This window comes from Podarcis gaigeae (assembly GCF_964106915.1).
Source record: "Podarcis gaigeae genome assembly, chromosome: 1".
NCBI lineage: Eukaryota > Metazoa > Chordata > Lepidosauria > Squamata > Lacertidae > Podarcis > Podarcis gaigeae.
The window spans coordinates 132,310,557-132,323,826 of NC_139678.1; the positions used below are offsets into that span (position 1 = coordinate 132,310,557).

At 40.4% G+C, this 13,270-nt stretch overlaps 1 protein-coding gene across 1 annotated transcript in view; it reads right to left on the minus strand.

The window, feature by feature from the left end:
• Positions 1-13,270, minus strand: part of DRC11 (dynein regulatory complex subunit 11) — a 90,535-nt gene that overhangs the window by 28,575 nt on the left and 48,690 nt on the right. Inside the window, exons 9-11 of the mRNA XM_083707166.1 lie at positions 10,733-10,808; positions 5,407-5,513; positions 3,608-3,700 (exon numbers count right to left, since the gene is read on the minus strand). Of these exons, the coding sequence (XP_083563292.1) occupies positions 3,608-3,700; positions 5,407-5,513; positions 10,733-10,808 (276 nt within the window). The remainder of the gene's footprint in view (positions 1-3,607; positions 3,701-5,406; positions 5,514-10,732; positions 10,809-13,270) is intronic.

Sequence of the window (13,270 nt, forward strand, 5' to 3'; positions counted from 1 at the left end):
CATTTTTTATGCATGCATCTGGTATTAGTAATCAAAGCTTCTTATGGGATACATAACACAATACATCTTTGATTAGCACCTCAAAGACACTGAAGATGCACCAATTTCCTCTTCCCCATCCCTCTTTCTTTTCTTTAGGGTCTATTATCTTTTGGCCCATTATCTTTCCCTAATTTAAAAATGATCACATCATGGAGATTAGATCATTTCTGCTTACATAGACAATGAGCATATGTTCAGCATATTGGCCAACTGTTAGCTTCCTTAAGGCAATTTCTCCACTAGAGTAATTTGGAAGTTTTATATACAGTATACTGTGGGAAAAGTCTTTCTAATTAACATCAAGATTTACGGAAAAATTGGCATGTGCTAAGCAGAGACTGAGAAAATATTTTTGTTTGTGGCTTTCCTACGTGCTCTACTTCATGCCATAGAAAAACCTCCTTTTGAGAGAAACTCTTTAACCCCCTTATGAATTTAATGAAACATATTTAATGAAAACCACAAAAACATATCAAAACAGTTAATTAGCAGCAGTCCTCTTTATTTGCATCTTTATTTGATTTTTTTCTTTGTGGCTTTTTCTGTTGAATGCATGCATTTTTTTTGTGGGGGGGGGGGAATCAAGGTGTTGGTGGATATGTGTGTTTTGAATTCTCCACTGAAATCTCAAATTTTAAGTCCAGGAAATCCAAACTCTATGCAGCAATGAAATAAACTAAGCCACTTCCTAAGAAAATAATCAGGAATTGCTCAGATTATTTCAATCTAAATGTGGGTATAAGATGAAATAAGCCCTAAGAGTCCCCAAATCCCTCCTAACCACCTACTTAAATGTCTTCCAGTTTTGCCCCATTTTTTGCTGCACCAGCAAAACAGACATGTTTCCTGACACCTGCAAAATGGTCCTCTCAGCTATATCCAACATGATTTTCAATCATTAGACATCAGTGATCTTTCCTCCAAATCTGTTTCATATGGGAAGGTTCTGGCTAGTGAAATTATTTTATTTGCCATCTCTGTTGGGAAACTTTTCCACAGTCCAGTTGCTGCGCTGAGAGCTATTTGTGTTATTTATTTAGTCTAATGCAATGCTACTGGATTAATAAATTAATTGATAATTTGCTAGGTAGTAATTATTATTACTATCATTCATTTTTTAAAAAATTATTGAACTGTTTTGTGTGTTATCTTTATGAATTTGATATATTCATTATATTGCTTTTATAAGTTTAACTGAAATATGGCTTGGTGTAGCTGGTGTTGTTGGGAGCCCTGCTCAGTATGAACTTGTTTATGGAAAGCAGAAGGCAAATATGAAATACAGAAAGACATCTGTGTTTTTGTTCCTTTCCAGTTCCACTTGTAGAGGTAACCTTCTATCAAGCTGCCCCAGAGCAAAATACTGGACTTGCATGGAATGCTTTCATTTTACAAAGCTTTATGAGGTTTAAATTACCATTTTATACTATTTTTGAATTCTGACGAACAGAGAAACTTATCTTAGAAGAACTGATTTAAATAAGAGTTTCTTACAAATAAGGTGTGTTTACATTACATTTGTTGAAATGTACTACTCTCTTTAAATATATATATATATTATTGCTTGCACCCGATGGTATGATACCTGGCAAATGTTTCGTAACTGCAAGTGCTTTATTATAAAAAGGATGGCCTCTATTTGTTGTTGTTTCCTTGAATGCCTTCTGTGATACTGTGAATACTTAACAGAATAGTAAGTTGTGAATGAAAATTAACAAAGGAAAATGGATAGTGCGCTTGATGAAATAAGTGGTAGATGGGAAGTCGTTATAGATGAAAGAAGAACTTACTGTGATTTGATGTAAAAACTACAGTTTTTATTTTTCTGGACGAATTTCTGTTTGCTACTTTTCTTTCATTTCAATAAAGCGCACACACACACACACACACACACACACACACACACAGAGAGAGAGAGAGAGAGAGAGAGAGAATTGTTATTTCTCCATGGTAAATCACTTATCCTATTCTGTTCCTATTTTTATTTTTGCCTTCTGATCATGCCTTGCTGCTGCTGCTGTTATCATCTGTAAGTTGCTGCTGTTGTCACGATCTGTAAGTTGCTAGCAGGGGATCAGCTCTTTCTGCAGGATCTCTTGAAGCTGCATCTCAAAGTAAGTGGGTGAGTGCGCCTTGTCTCTAGTGCATGTGCAGATATGCATGTGCATGGATAAAACCATGAAGTACAGTGGTGCCTCGCAAGACGAAAAGAATCCGTTCCGCGATTCTCTTCGTCTAGCGGTTTTTTCGTCTTGCGAAGCAAGCCCATTGACGGCTTAGCGGATTAGCGCTATTAGCGGCTTAGCGGCTTTTAGCAGCTTATCAGATCAGCTGATAAGCGGCTTAGCGGCTTAGAAAAAGGGGGGGGGAGAAAGGGAAAAAAACCCACAGGAACTCGCAAGACATTTTCGTCTTGCGAAGCAAGCCCATAGGGAAATTCGTTTTGCGAAGCGCCTCCAAAACGGAAAACCCTTTCGTCTAGTGGGTTTTCCGTCTTGCGAGGCGTTCGTCTTGCGGGGCACCACTGTATCAAAATCTATGAAGCATCTTCTGGCACTTAAAGAGCCATGCTCTTCAATTCCTGGCATTACACACATGCACATTGTCAGAAGTTTTTAATATTTGATGTTTTATTGTGTTTTTATGTTTTGCTGGAAGCTGCCCAGAGTGGCTTGGGCAACCCAGTCAGATGGGCAGCATATAAATAATATTTTTTTTAAAAAAATATTGTTATTATTAAGTGGTCCATTCACATCATGCTGAGGCTTATTTCCCTTCTTTAACTTGCCGCATTCCCAAAGGCATACTATTTTCAAGGTCTCCTGGCACATCCATAGATTCTGTATATTTCCAAGCTGACCAGCTGTTTCATGGATATGAAAATCGTAAGTGCAGATTATTCTATTTTACTCAAACTGCTTTAGGTTTTGGGTTCAGGCTGGCAGCAGCTCCCAGTAGCTGACATTTATTTGAACATTTAAAGTGGAACTAATGTTTTATGAGTCTGTGGACTGTTGTGAGTTATGTTTTAGTTGTAGAAAGCTCTTCATTACAAACTGAATTAATTCTTTTTTTCTGAGATAAACTACTTGGTGAATTAAACTTGTATTATTGTTTCAAGCAGAAATTGTTCTGGAGAACAGCTAACTCTAGAAATGGAGAAGGAGAAGACAGATAGCAGACATTAGGAATAAAAGTTCACAGGAATGTGAAAAGCTGTCTCTTTATTTCTGCCCTATGGATAGCTGAGAAACAGGTCCAGTTCACACAGAAGCCTGAGTAAAACTATGACTAAGTGTGCAGGTACTCACAAGAAAAATCACAGACACGTTGCTCCTTTCCTACTTCTGCCATTACATCTGAATCTGGCCTTGTGGTTTGTCTCGCTCCAGACAAACCACATCCAATATGCCAACAAAAACTCTTGGCTACATCTCACTGTTGTTTGAAGCAATATAAACCACAAACAGTTATTTCTGTTGGGAACTTGTAGAAAACAGTGTCTGCACTGGTTCCTAGTTAATTAGTAATTCTGCTTCTAATATAGCTATAAACGTCTACTCACCTTTCCTTTTTTGCCTTTTTGGCCTTTTCTCTCTATCTCTCTATCCACAGCTAGCTTTAAATTCTTCAGTTCCTGGCGCATTAGCTCATCAACCTGTTAGGACAGATATATACAGGGAGTCTGGAAAGGCATGCTTTTTACTCCTAAAGTCTCTTTAACCAGAAAACACAAATCATGTGCTGGAAATAGGTGACAACATGCACTATCAAATTTTGGTATATATATATACCAAATATATATATATATATATATATATTTGCTAGTAAGATTGGGCGTGTAAAATCTTACAAGATCAGGAGGCAGAAGGGCAGGAACTGGAAGCCTGCTAATGGCAAAATTAAGCATATTTTTTATCAGATTCGACCAATCCCTTGTGAATTCTTTTCATCCGAGACTTCACATTATCCCGGGTCCATATCTGGTCTGAAATTAATGGAGTCTCCTGGGCAGTGCAGCTGCTGCCCAGAGGTTCTAGGCTTTATGTTGAGGTGATTAAACACCTCAGGAACTACTATGGCATTCATGAGGGGAATGAAGTGATCTCTTCCAATCCTACATTGTGCTGAGGACCCTGGGAAGCATAGCAAAAGAGCTGGTGAAGTTTAGTGGCTAAGGGTGTGAACAGGGAAGTCTACAGTTTCACTCTTACTCTGCAACAACCGGTACTCTGCAGGTGGCCTTAGGCAAGCCACTAAGGCAGTGAGAGCCTCCCGCCCTTTAAATCTCCATTAGAAATCCAGGGGGAAATCCAGCTTCTGCAAGCAATCCTTGTTGTGCAGATTACCGTATTTTTCGCCCCATAGGACGCACTTTCCCCCCTCCAAAAATGAAGGGGAAATGTGTGTGCATCCTATGGGGCGAATGCAGGCTTTCGCTGAAGCCTGGAGAGCGCATGGGGTCGGTGCGCACCAACCCCTCTCGCTCTCCAGGCTTCAGGAAGCTATCCGCAAGCCTGGGGAGCCCGCGCGAGTTCCCACACGGCTCCCTAGGCTTGCGGATAGCAGCCTGCTGCCCGAAGCCTGGGGCGCGCAGCGGAGTGCATGACTTCCCACCGGGCTCCCTAGGCTGGCGGATAGCAGCCTGTTCTGGGGTCGTGGGAAGCTCTGGCTTCCCCCGCCCCAGCCCCGTGCCTGGGGGGGGGGAAATAATTCCCCCCTTTTATTTCCCCCCCCAAAAAAACCTAGGTGCGCCCTATGGGCCGGTGTGCCCTATGGGGCGAAAAATACGGTACTGATCTACACATTTAGCAGAATGAGGGCATCAAGGTTCCTGAGGTGGTATAGTCTCTACTTGAGATTAGAGATGGGGGATTATGATTTAAATACTTCACATTCAAAATGAAAACTGGCATATCAAATAGAAAAGTTTTATCCCACAACTCTCCCTGCTAATTCTTTTTGATTACATAGGAGAGCATTAAAAATCTGATCCCAACCTGAAAATTTATGGTACAATCTCTTCTGTCACCTAAGAACTCTATTATCTTATTCTCGTCTCATTCTACTGCATGTGTAGATCAGACCCAAGATAATGCATGTAATGTCCTAAAGTGCTATATAACTGCTAAGTAACTGCTGTTGCTGGCATTTATTCAAATGTCTCAAAGCAACTTTCAATTGTAAAAGAGCCCCCATTTCTAACCAAAGGAACTATCAAAGGACTATACTTTAGCTACTTCATAGCACAGAGTGACTGGGGAAAGGCAGACCGATGTTAATCAATTAATATGCCTAACAAGCTTTTACTAGAAATTCTCTTTGGCAACAGCCAGTGTTTGTGGCCTGTTATTGGAAGTTCACCTGTATTCTGATCTCTTCTTCAACTTCTTTCCTCTTTTCCTCCTTGATCAGTTCAGGGTCATATTCCTGTGAGAAGTTCCATCCCTCATCTCTGTTTTGCCAAACATCTATTATCCAAGAGCAAAAAAGAGAGTGGCGTTTTCGCTTTGTTTTATATTTTTTAAAAGTAGCTCTACAGTGATGTTTATATTGCTATTATCTGACAACTGGATAACAGTAACAAGCCCTAGCATATTGACACCGCACGCTTATACATCTCTACTCAGGAGTAAGTCCCATGGATTGCAGAAGGACTGCTGCCTTTATCAAGTTTACTGCATGAAATCATATTCTGAAATGGAAAACCAACATTGTCTGTAATGATTAGGTTTCAACTTTTAGTTGCAATTGTATTAGACTGAGTTTTACATAGTCCATGGCAAATATAACGTTATAAAATTGCTTAATTTCAGCTGTTCTGTTGTAGAGCCAACAGTGTGACGCGGCAGCTAAAAAAGCCAATGCAATTCTGGGCTGCATCAATAGGAGTATAGCATCTAGATCAAGGGAAGCAATAGTGCCACTGTATTATGCTCTGGTCAGACCTCACCTGGAGTACTGTGTCCAGGTCTGGGCACCACAGTTCAAGGACACTGACAAACTGGAACGGGTCCAGAGGAGGGCAACCAAAATGGTCAAAGGCCTGGAAACGATGCCTTATGAAGAACGGCTAAGGGAGCTGGGCATGTTTAGCCTGGAGAAGAGGAGGTTAAGGGGTGATATGATAGCCATGTTCAAATATATAAAAGGATGTCACATAGAGGAGGGAGAAAGGTTGTTTTCTGCTGCTCCAGAGAAGCGGACACGGAGCAATGGTTCCAAACTACAAGAAAGAAGATTCCACCTAAACATTAGGAAGAACTTCCTGACAGTAAGAGCTGTTTGACAGTGGAATTTGCTGCCAAGGAGTGTGGTGGAGTCTCCTTCTTTGGAGGTCTTTAAGCAGAGGCTTGACAACCATATGTCAGGAGTGCTCTGATGGTGTTTCCTGCTTGGCAGCGGGTTGGACTCGATGGCCCTTGTCGTCTCTTCCAACTCTATGATTCTAGGTTTGTGGCTTTTAATGAAACCTACTCATAATTTATATTATTAGTAGATTATTTTTTTTAAAAGAACCCTACAACAGAGCAGTTGAAATTAACAACCTTTTTAACTCCTCCATAAGAAGAGGAAAAGAATGACACATCTGTCTTCTTGGTGAAGGCAGACCACCAGTAGCATACTAGTGCACAAGGCCTGTTTGAATCTCAGTTCAAAGGAGACTTGGGGCATATTATAGTTATAAATATCATGCATGGAAGATGCTTCTTCATGGTTTTTTTGGTCTTATTATGATGTATATTATAATTTTCCCCATTATGATTTAATTCTACCTATCCCTGCAAAGCTGTTGGAATAAAATGAGAAAGACTGCTGCTCATTCCCTGTGTGCCTACAAAGAATAGGTTTGAGAATGCTTGTCAATCACCTTGGAGCAAGATTCCAAGAGTGCAGGATCAGGTTTCCTCCCACTGTCCTTGGCCAAGCTTTATGCCCAGAATATTGAGGAGAACGTAGTACTACTTAAAACGCCCAGCTCACCTCTCCTGATTCTCCCATGTTTCCTCTTCTGTAATGTTCTAAGCTGCACAATGAAGGACTGGCACCAAATGCCAGTATTGCAAGCTGAACACAGGAATCAGCAGGGCTTTGTCCTGGCAAAATATGTTTGGGTATCTACTTTGTTTCTCCTGAGTCACTGATCTGGATCAGCAAAGGCATTCATCAAACATGGCCATACTGCAATACCCCTCCCCCCCCGCAAAGGTTGCCCTGTTTTGTGAAATATGTGACTTAATCAGGTAGATTGATAGTGTTATGAGTTTTTCCCCGGGGGTGGCAGTGGCGGCAGCTGTATTCTCGAGCCCCCTTCTAATTCCTGGATCCAGAACTGATTTAATTCCTGGAATACCCAGGCTAGCTTCCTGGTGAGTTAATGGCCCTCTAAGTATAGGCCAGTAAGGCAACAAAGGAAGTGGCTCTGTGCTGTACGAGAAATGGTGTGTGTGTGTGTGTGTGTGTGTGATGTGGGTGAAAACCAGAAGTGAGAAACTGCAGCTGGGAGACAGAACCATGCCCAGTTTCTGCTGGAATCCAAGGCTGTGGCTATGGAAGAAGCAGAACCCTCTTGGGGTATAAATGCTGTGAACCCCTGAAAAGACCTTCACGTTGTATATATTTGTAAATACTATACAAGTTGGAGGCTTTGCTCTACAGAAATAACATGTCTACAGAATGGCCACTTTGACCTGTGAGGATTCACTCGGATCCTCACTGCAACTGTTCAGCCACTGTGAGAACAGGAGGCTCTTCCTAGGTTCTTAAAACAAACATTTAGTGAGTTTTTCTCATATGCAACTGTAATGGTTCTAGGGGTTGCTCGTGCGTAAACCGGTGCAACACCTGGCTGGGTTGCCTGAGTGAACCTTTTCTGTCCGGACAGCCACTCACCCGTGGCTGTCTCAATCGCTGGCAGAATCCGTCAGTGGGCATTTCTTGAACTTCTTCCAGCAAAGAAGCTCTTTGACGCCTAGTCTCCTCCTCCTCTCTCTGCGCAGAAGCCTTCTGCGCAAGGAGGGCGTGGGCAGCGGAGGACCCCTACTCTCCCCGCTGGTCCCTGGCAAGGAGTCATGGGACCGCCTCACCGCTTCCCCCATCTGCCCCCCTTCTCCACTGGTGCGCCACTGATTCTCTTCCCCAGAAGATGGGCTGCCTCTCTCCCTCCCGAGACGCTCTCTGGAATCCCTTTGGAGCCCTCCCTCCCCCTCTGGCCCTGATGGCAGTTCCCTGACAGCAACCAAAATGGGTTATGCTGAAAAGCATTAATTTTTAAAAGTTGCTCTTAAGCTTTTAAATAATATGATGTATGCACTGAGATATATAAGCTTAGAAAGCTGGCATGCAGTATTAGTAATGGTAGCGGTTAAAAAGACACTTCCATCAGGGTTACCAGAGTTTGGACTTTAAGCCTGTGGGGAATATGACCATTATATAGATTATTTGATTTTTACAGAGTTTTCTGGGTGGGTCAGCAAGTTTGGAGTGTTATGTTTTCACATGGACATTAGGACCTAGTTATTTGTTATTCATTGATGGACCACACTGGATTTTTAAATAAAGAACTTATTTATTGTACTTATATGTAACCAGATGAATGATACCATTTCTCTAAGGACAAGGCAAGCAAAGACTTCACTCTACCTCAAAGGAATGGTAAGATGGTTAAGGTCACAATGTTCACATATTATAGCTAGTAAGGTATGTATAGGGTAACCTTTATTCAAATAAATGTGAAATATGTTCATAGTTGTGACAGTATCTTGCAAAAAATCTGCAAAGTCATCTAGTTTTAGTACTTGAATTTCAGAAAGAATGTAATAAAAACACAAAACACACAGAATATACCAATGCTCCAACATTCCTTTCTCTTCTTCTCTTCCCTTCCCCCCAAAATGTTTATCTGTTTTACAAATATAATCCTATGGACAGGATTCCTTGTTTTTTAAAATATTGTTATTGTTTTGCCATCACTTTTATTATTTATTATTATTTTATGATTATTTGGGGTTTGGGGGTTGCAGGAGAGCCCTTTTGTGGGCTGCTGGGCCTCTTGACACCCTAAGCACCCTCTCAGGGCTTTTTGGAGGGTGCGCCTCGCCTTGGCGCTTCCCCCCGTTTCTCTGCGGGGCTCAAGTCTGTCAGATGATTCAGACTCGCACTCCTTTCCACCATCTGCAGAAACTAGAAGGCCAAAAAATAGGACACAATAAAATGAAAATTTATCACAGTTGGAACACCTCTTAGCTGTTATAGACTAGAAGTCTGGGACAGCTCAGTCGGTAGAGCATGAGACTCTTAATCTCAGGGTTGTGGGTTTGAGCCCCCCTTTTGGCAAAAGATTCCTGCATTACAAGGAGTTGGACTAGATGACCATTGTGGTCCCTTCTAACTCTACAATTCTATGATTCTATGATTCCCTGTTTTTTCTGTTCCTCCAGAGATAATGTGATAACCAAGATTTATGGCTTGACTGTTATTAATCACCACATAATTATCTTTGTCAATGGAGTGTTGACAAGAGACGTCTAATCCACCATGATTCCTCCCCAGAAGTCCAATTCACAAAACAGTTCTTCAAGACACTAACATTATGGCATTAGTAAGCCAGTTAACACAAAAAATGCTAAATATTCTTTGTCTCAGTCAGTACACACGTGACAGCACCAAAACTTTTGACCATAATTCAACAGTTTCACACAGCTATGAATTACTTCTGCTAAAAACTTAATTATCACAATCTTTACTGCATTTCATTTCCTTCTAACCTCACTTTTTACAACCCCCATCTGTATATATCTCTGTGTGTGTACACTCCCACACCCACACTAACTTAGGATAACACTTCAAGTATCACACACCATCTGTATTAAACAGTAAAAGCTTGGGGACATTAGTGTATTTCCACATGTAATCATCCCAAGCAGGAAAATTAAGCTAGAGGCAAATCACCAGCTGCCTTCTTTGTTCCACCAAACAATTTTCCAGCTCCCAGCATAGTCTTATAGAAACTGTGACTCATAACAAAGCCAAATGCAGCCCTCCAGCCCTACCCTGGCCTTTCAGCTTCTTGACAACCTGCTCTTTTTTCCAGCCCAAGAAATGCAGGTTTATGACGCTTCTGGTGGGCTGCCTGATATTAGGGTTGGTAGATCACAAGTTGTGCTGGCCTTCTCTAATATATGTACGGTTTTTATAACAATGGAGTGGGAGTTCCTATACTGGCAACTCCTTGAAATATGCACACATCTGTTTTCAGTTAGGTCTCAAGAAATTAACACTACCCTCCTCTTGCCACCGTGTCTACGTGACAAATGGAATTGTTTGATGAAGAAATCCACCATACCATATCCTGTTAAGCTGCTCTGAAATCCCCAGATGCATATTTAGAACATAAATCAATATATATATATATTCCCCCCTCATATGTATTTCTGGAGTCTTGCTTACATATTATGGTAAACAAGCCCTATGGTAAAGAACCCACATAAATTTATCTCATTAGGCATGTCTTAAAGCTTGAATGTTCAACTTACATTTTCATTTGTTGAATTAGGCACATGCTAAATGGTTTTGTGCTGTCATGATTGTGCCCAGCAATGGAGTATACTCTGCATCCACAGACTTGCCTGAATATCATGCATTAAATTTTACAGTCAACATTTATGCTAACTATGCTTTCTCTACTTGCCTTTGTATTTGTTGTTTCCTGCTTCCATTACCGGGAGAAAATTACTAGGTGACATTTTCCAACCTTCTTCTTCTTCCTTAATTTACAAAATAAAACCTTGACCTCAATAACTTACAAACACAAACAATTAAAAGGTGATGTTACAAAACAGGTAAAATCAATAGTGGATGGTATCAGTGGTCCCCATACAACAAGATTCCACTTCCTTTCATCAGGGCATCAGTGCTCCAATTTCACTCTCATGGTGGCTGAAATTGGAGCACTGATGTCCAGAAGACATCCTTGTTGTCTAATATTTCATGAAGTGATAAGTTTTCTTTTCCCAACCTAATCAGTATTGTTCTTCATCAGTTTCTGGAAACTGTGGTTGAGTGGATGGGGTTAACAAAGCTAGAGGTGCTGGTGTTTTGGAGTCCCTATGATCTGGTAAAAAGAGTTAGGGGCTCAAAAGAATAGAAGAAGAGCCTACTGAGTCAGGACAATGGCCCATCCAGCCCACCATCTTGTTCTCACGGTGCCCATGGGAGGGAAGCTTGCAAGCAGAACAGCACTTTTTCAACCTGCCATTCCCAACAAAAGATATTCAGACTCTTACTGCCTCCGACAGATTCAGTTCAGTTTGATTTACTGTTACAGATAGGTAGCCGTGTTGGTCTGCCATAGTCAAAACAAAATAAAAAAAATTCCTTCCAGTAGCACCTTAAAGACCAACTAAGTTAGTTCTTGGTATGAGCTTCGTGTGTATCTGAAGAAGTGTGCATGCACACGAAAGCTCATACCAAGAACTAACTTAGTTGGTCTTTAAGGTGCTACTGGAAGGAATTTTTTTATTTTGTTTTGATTTACTGTGTTTAGTGAGCAGCCATTACATGCATTAAAAATAATCATAACAAGAATACTGCTAATAATAGTGGTTTATATTTCTACTTCCCGGCCTTTAAAGGGTAAACCATTTCCCATTCTCCCTTTAAGTTTTATTACACAAATTTGTAAAGCCTTGGCAAAAATTTTGGATGCTCCAAAGTACATATACCTCTCCACATCAGACAACAAAAAACAGGTCTTTGCAAGAGACGTCCTTCCCTTCTGCGATCTTAGCAATGGGTAAATGTAATTGTTTCTAAGGTCATCATAAAAAGGGTATTCAAGGAGAACATGAGTTATGTCTTCTATTGACATAGAGTTGCAGCCACAAACTCTATCCTTCTTAGAAATTCCTTTATGTTGGCCTGTCCAATCTGCTAACGGAAGGACATTTAGTCTTGCCTGCAGGAAGGCTACACTCATTTTAACATTTGGCAAATCTACCAGATATCTTGGTAGGGATGGATACAATGGAATTAAAAAAGCATACAATTTGTTAGACTGACAGATCTTGATCTCAGCAGTTTGTGATTGCATCTCGATGACTCTAAGCCTTTGGAGTATTAATTATTTAACTGTCTCAAAAACCTGCGTCACAAGAAAGGAGGCAGAGAGTCCCAACCTCCTGGGAGCAAATTGAATTTTACATGAGTTTGGGGTCATGTCTTCTAAAGGTGTAATGAGGGGTTTTGATACCTGCTTTAAAATAGCTTTTAACCTTAAGAACTATCTGCAGAAACATTGCAAAGTTTATGAATGTTAAAATGATGTTGGATATAAAAATAATATGGCATTAGGGATACAGTGTTAAAAAGTAAGCAAAAATGTAACAGAAAAAGGGTGAAAGACTAAAGTTATATTATGTCAAAAGTAGACAATATGTTAAAGGTGTTCAAACATAAGGAGGAAAGATCAGAGAGACAATAGATGCGATTTTAATAATTAGAAATGAGTTTTGAAAGAGGGTAAGGATTTGCTGTATCTGATTGGACAAAGAGGAACACAGAAAAGGGAGGCGGGAGGAAGTCAAGAAAGATTGCTATGTAAATATGAATCCAAAAATTGGAGTTTTTATTTTTAATTTGTTCTTTGTATACCAATGTATGTTGGTGATTGGCTTTGTGGTTTTGAAATTCTCTTTTTTCTTTTGTAAAATTAAATAAATAAAATAGCTTTTAACCAAAAAAGAAAGGCTAGTCTAAGGGATTTGGTTTTACTAGGCATTACACCCAGTTCTGCACAGAGTAGTGCTATTTTTGTAGAGGTAGGGACTGGCAGGAATCTGCACAAAAAATTGTTCTGCACTCTCTCCAGTGAATCTAAATTGGTTGTGGCGCTCCATATAACAACTTTGGCAACACCCTGGTCTTATAAAGTTCAAAACTGCACCCAGTTACCCCCTTTTGTACAGTGGAATTGTAGTAGTCCGTTTAAAGTTCTATCAGCTATTAAGAGTACTTGACTGGAACTGTGCAAACCACCTGCCTGTCCACTGAAAGACCATACTGAGATTAAATGAGAATACTTGCGGTGTATTTCCTTAAAACGACCAATTGTAAGTATTCTTAGATTTGCCAAATATCATAACTTTTGTTTTTTGGTAATTTATAGTAAGATGCTCATTCTTGCAGTACAAGCTGAACCAATTTATCAGTCTGTGCAATCCCAACTGGG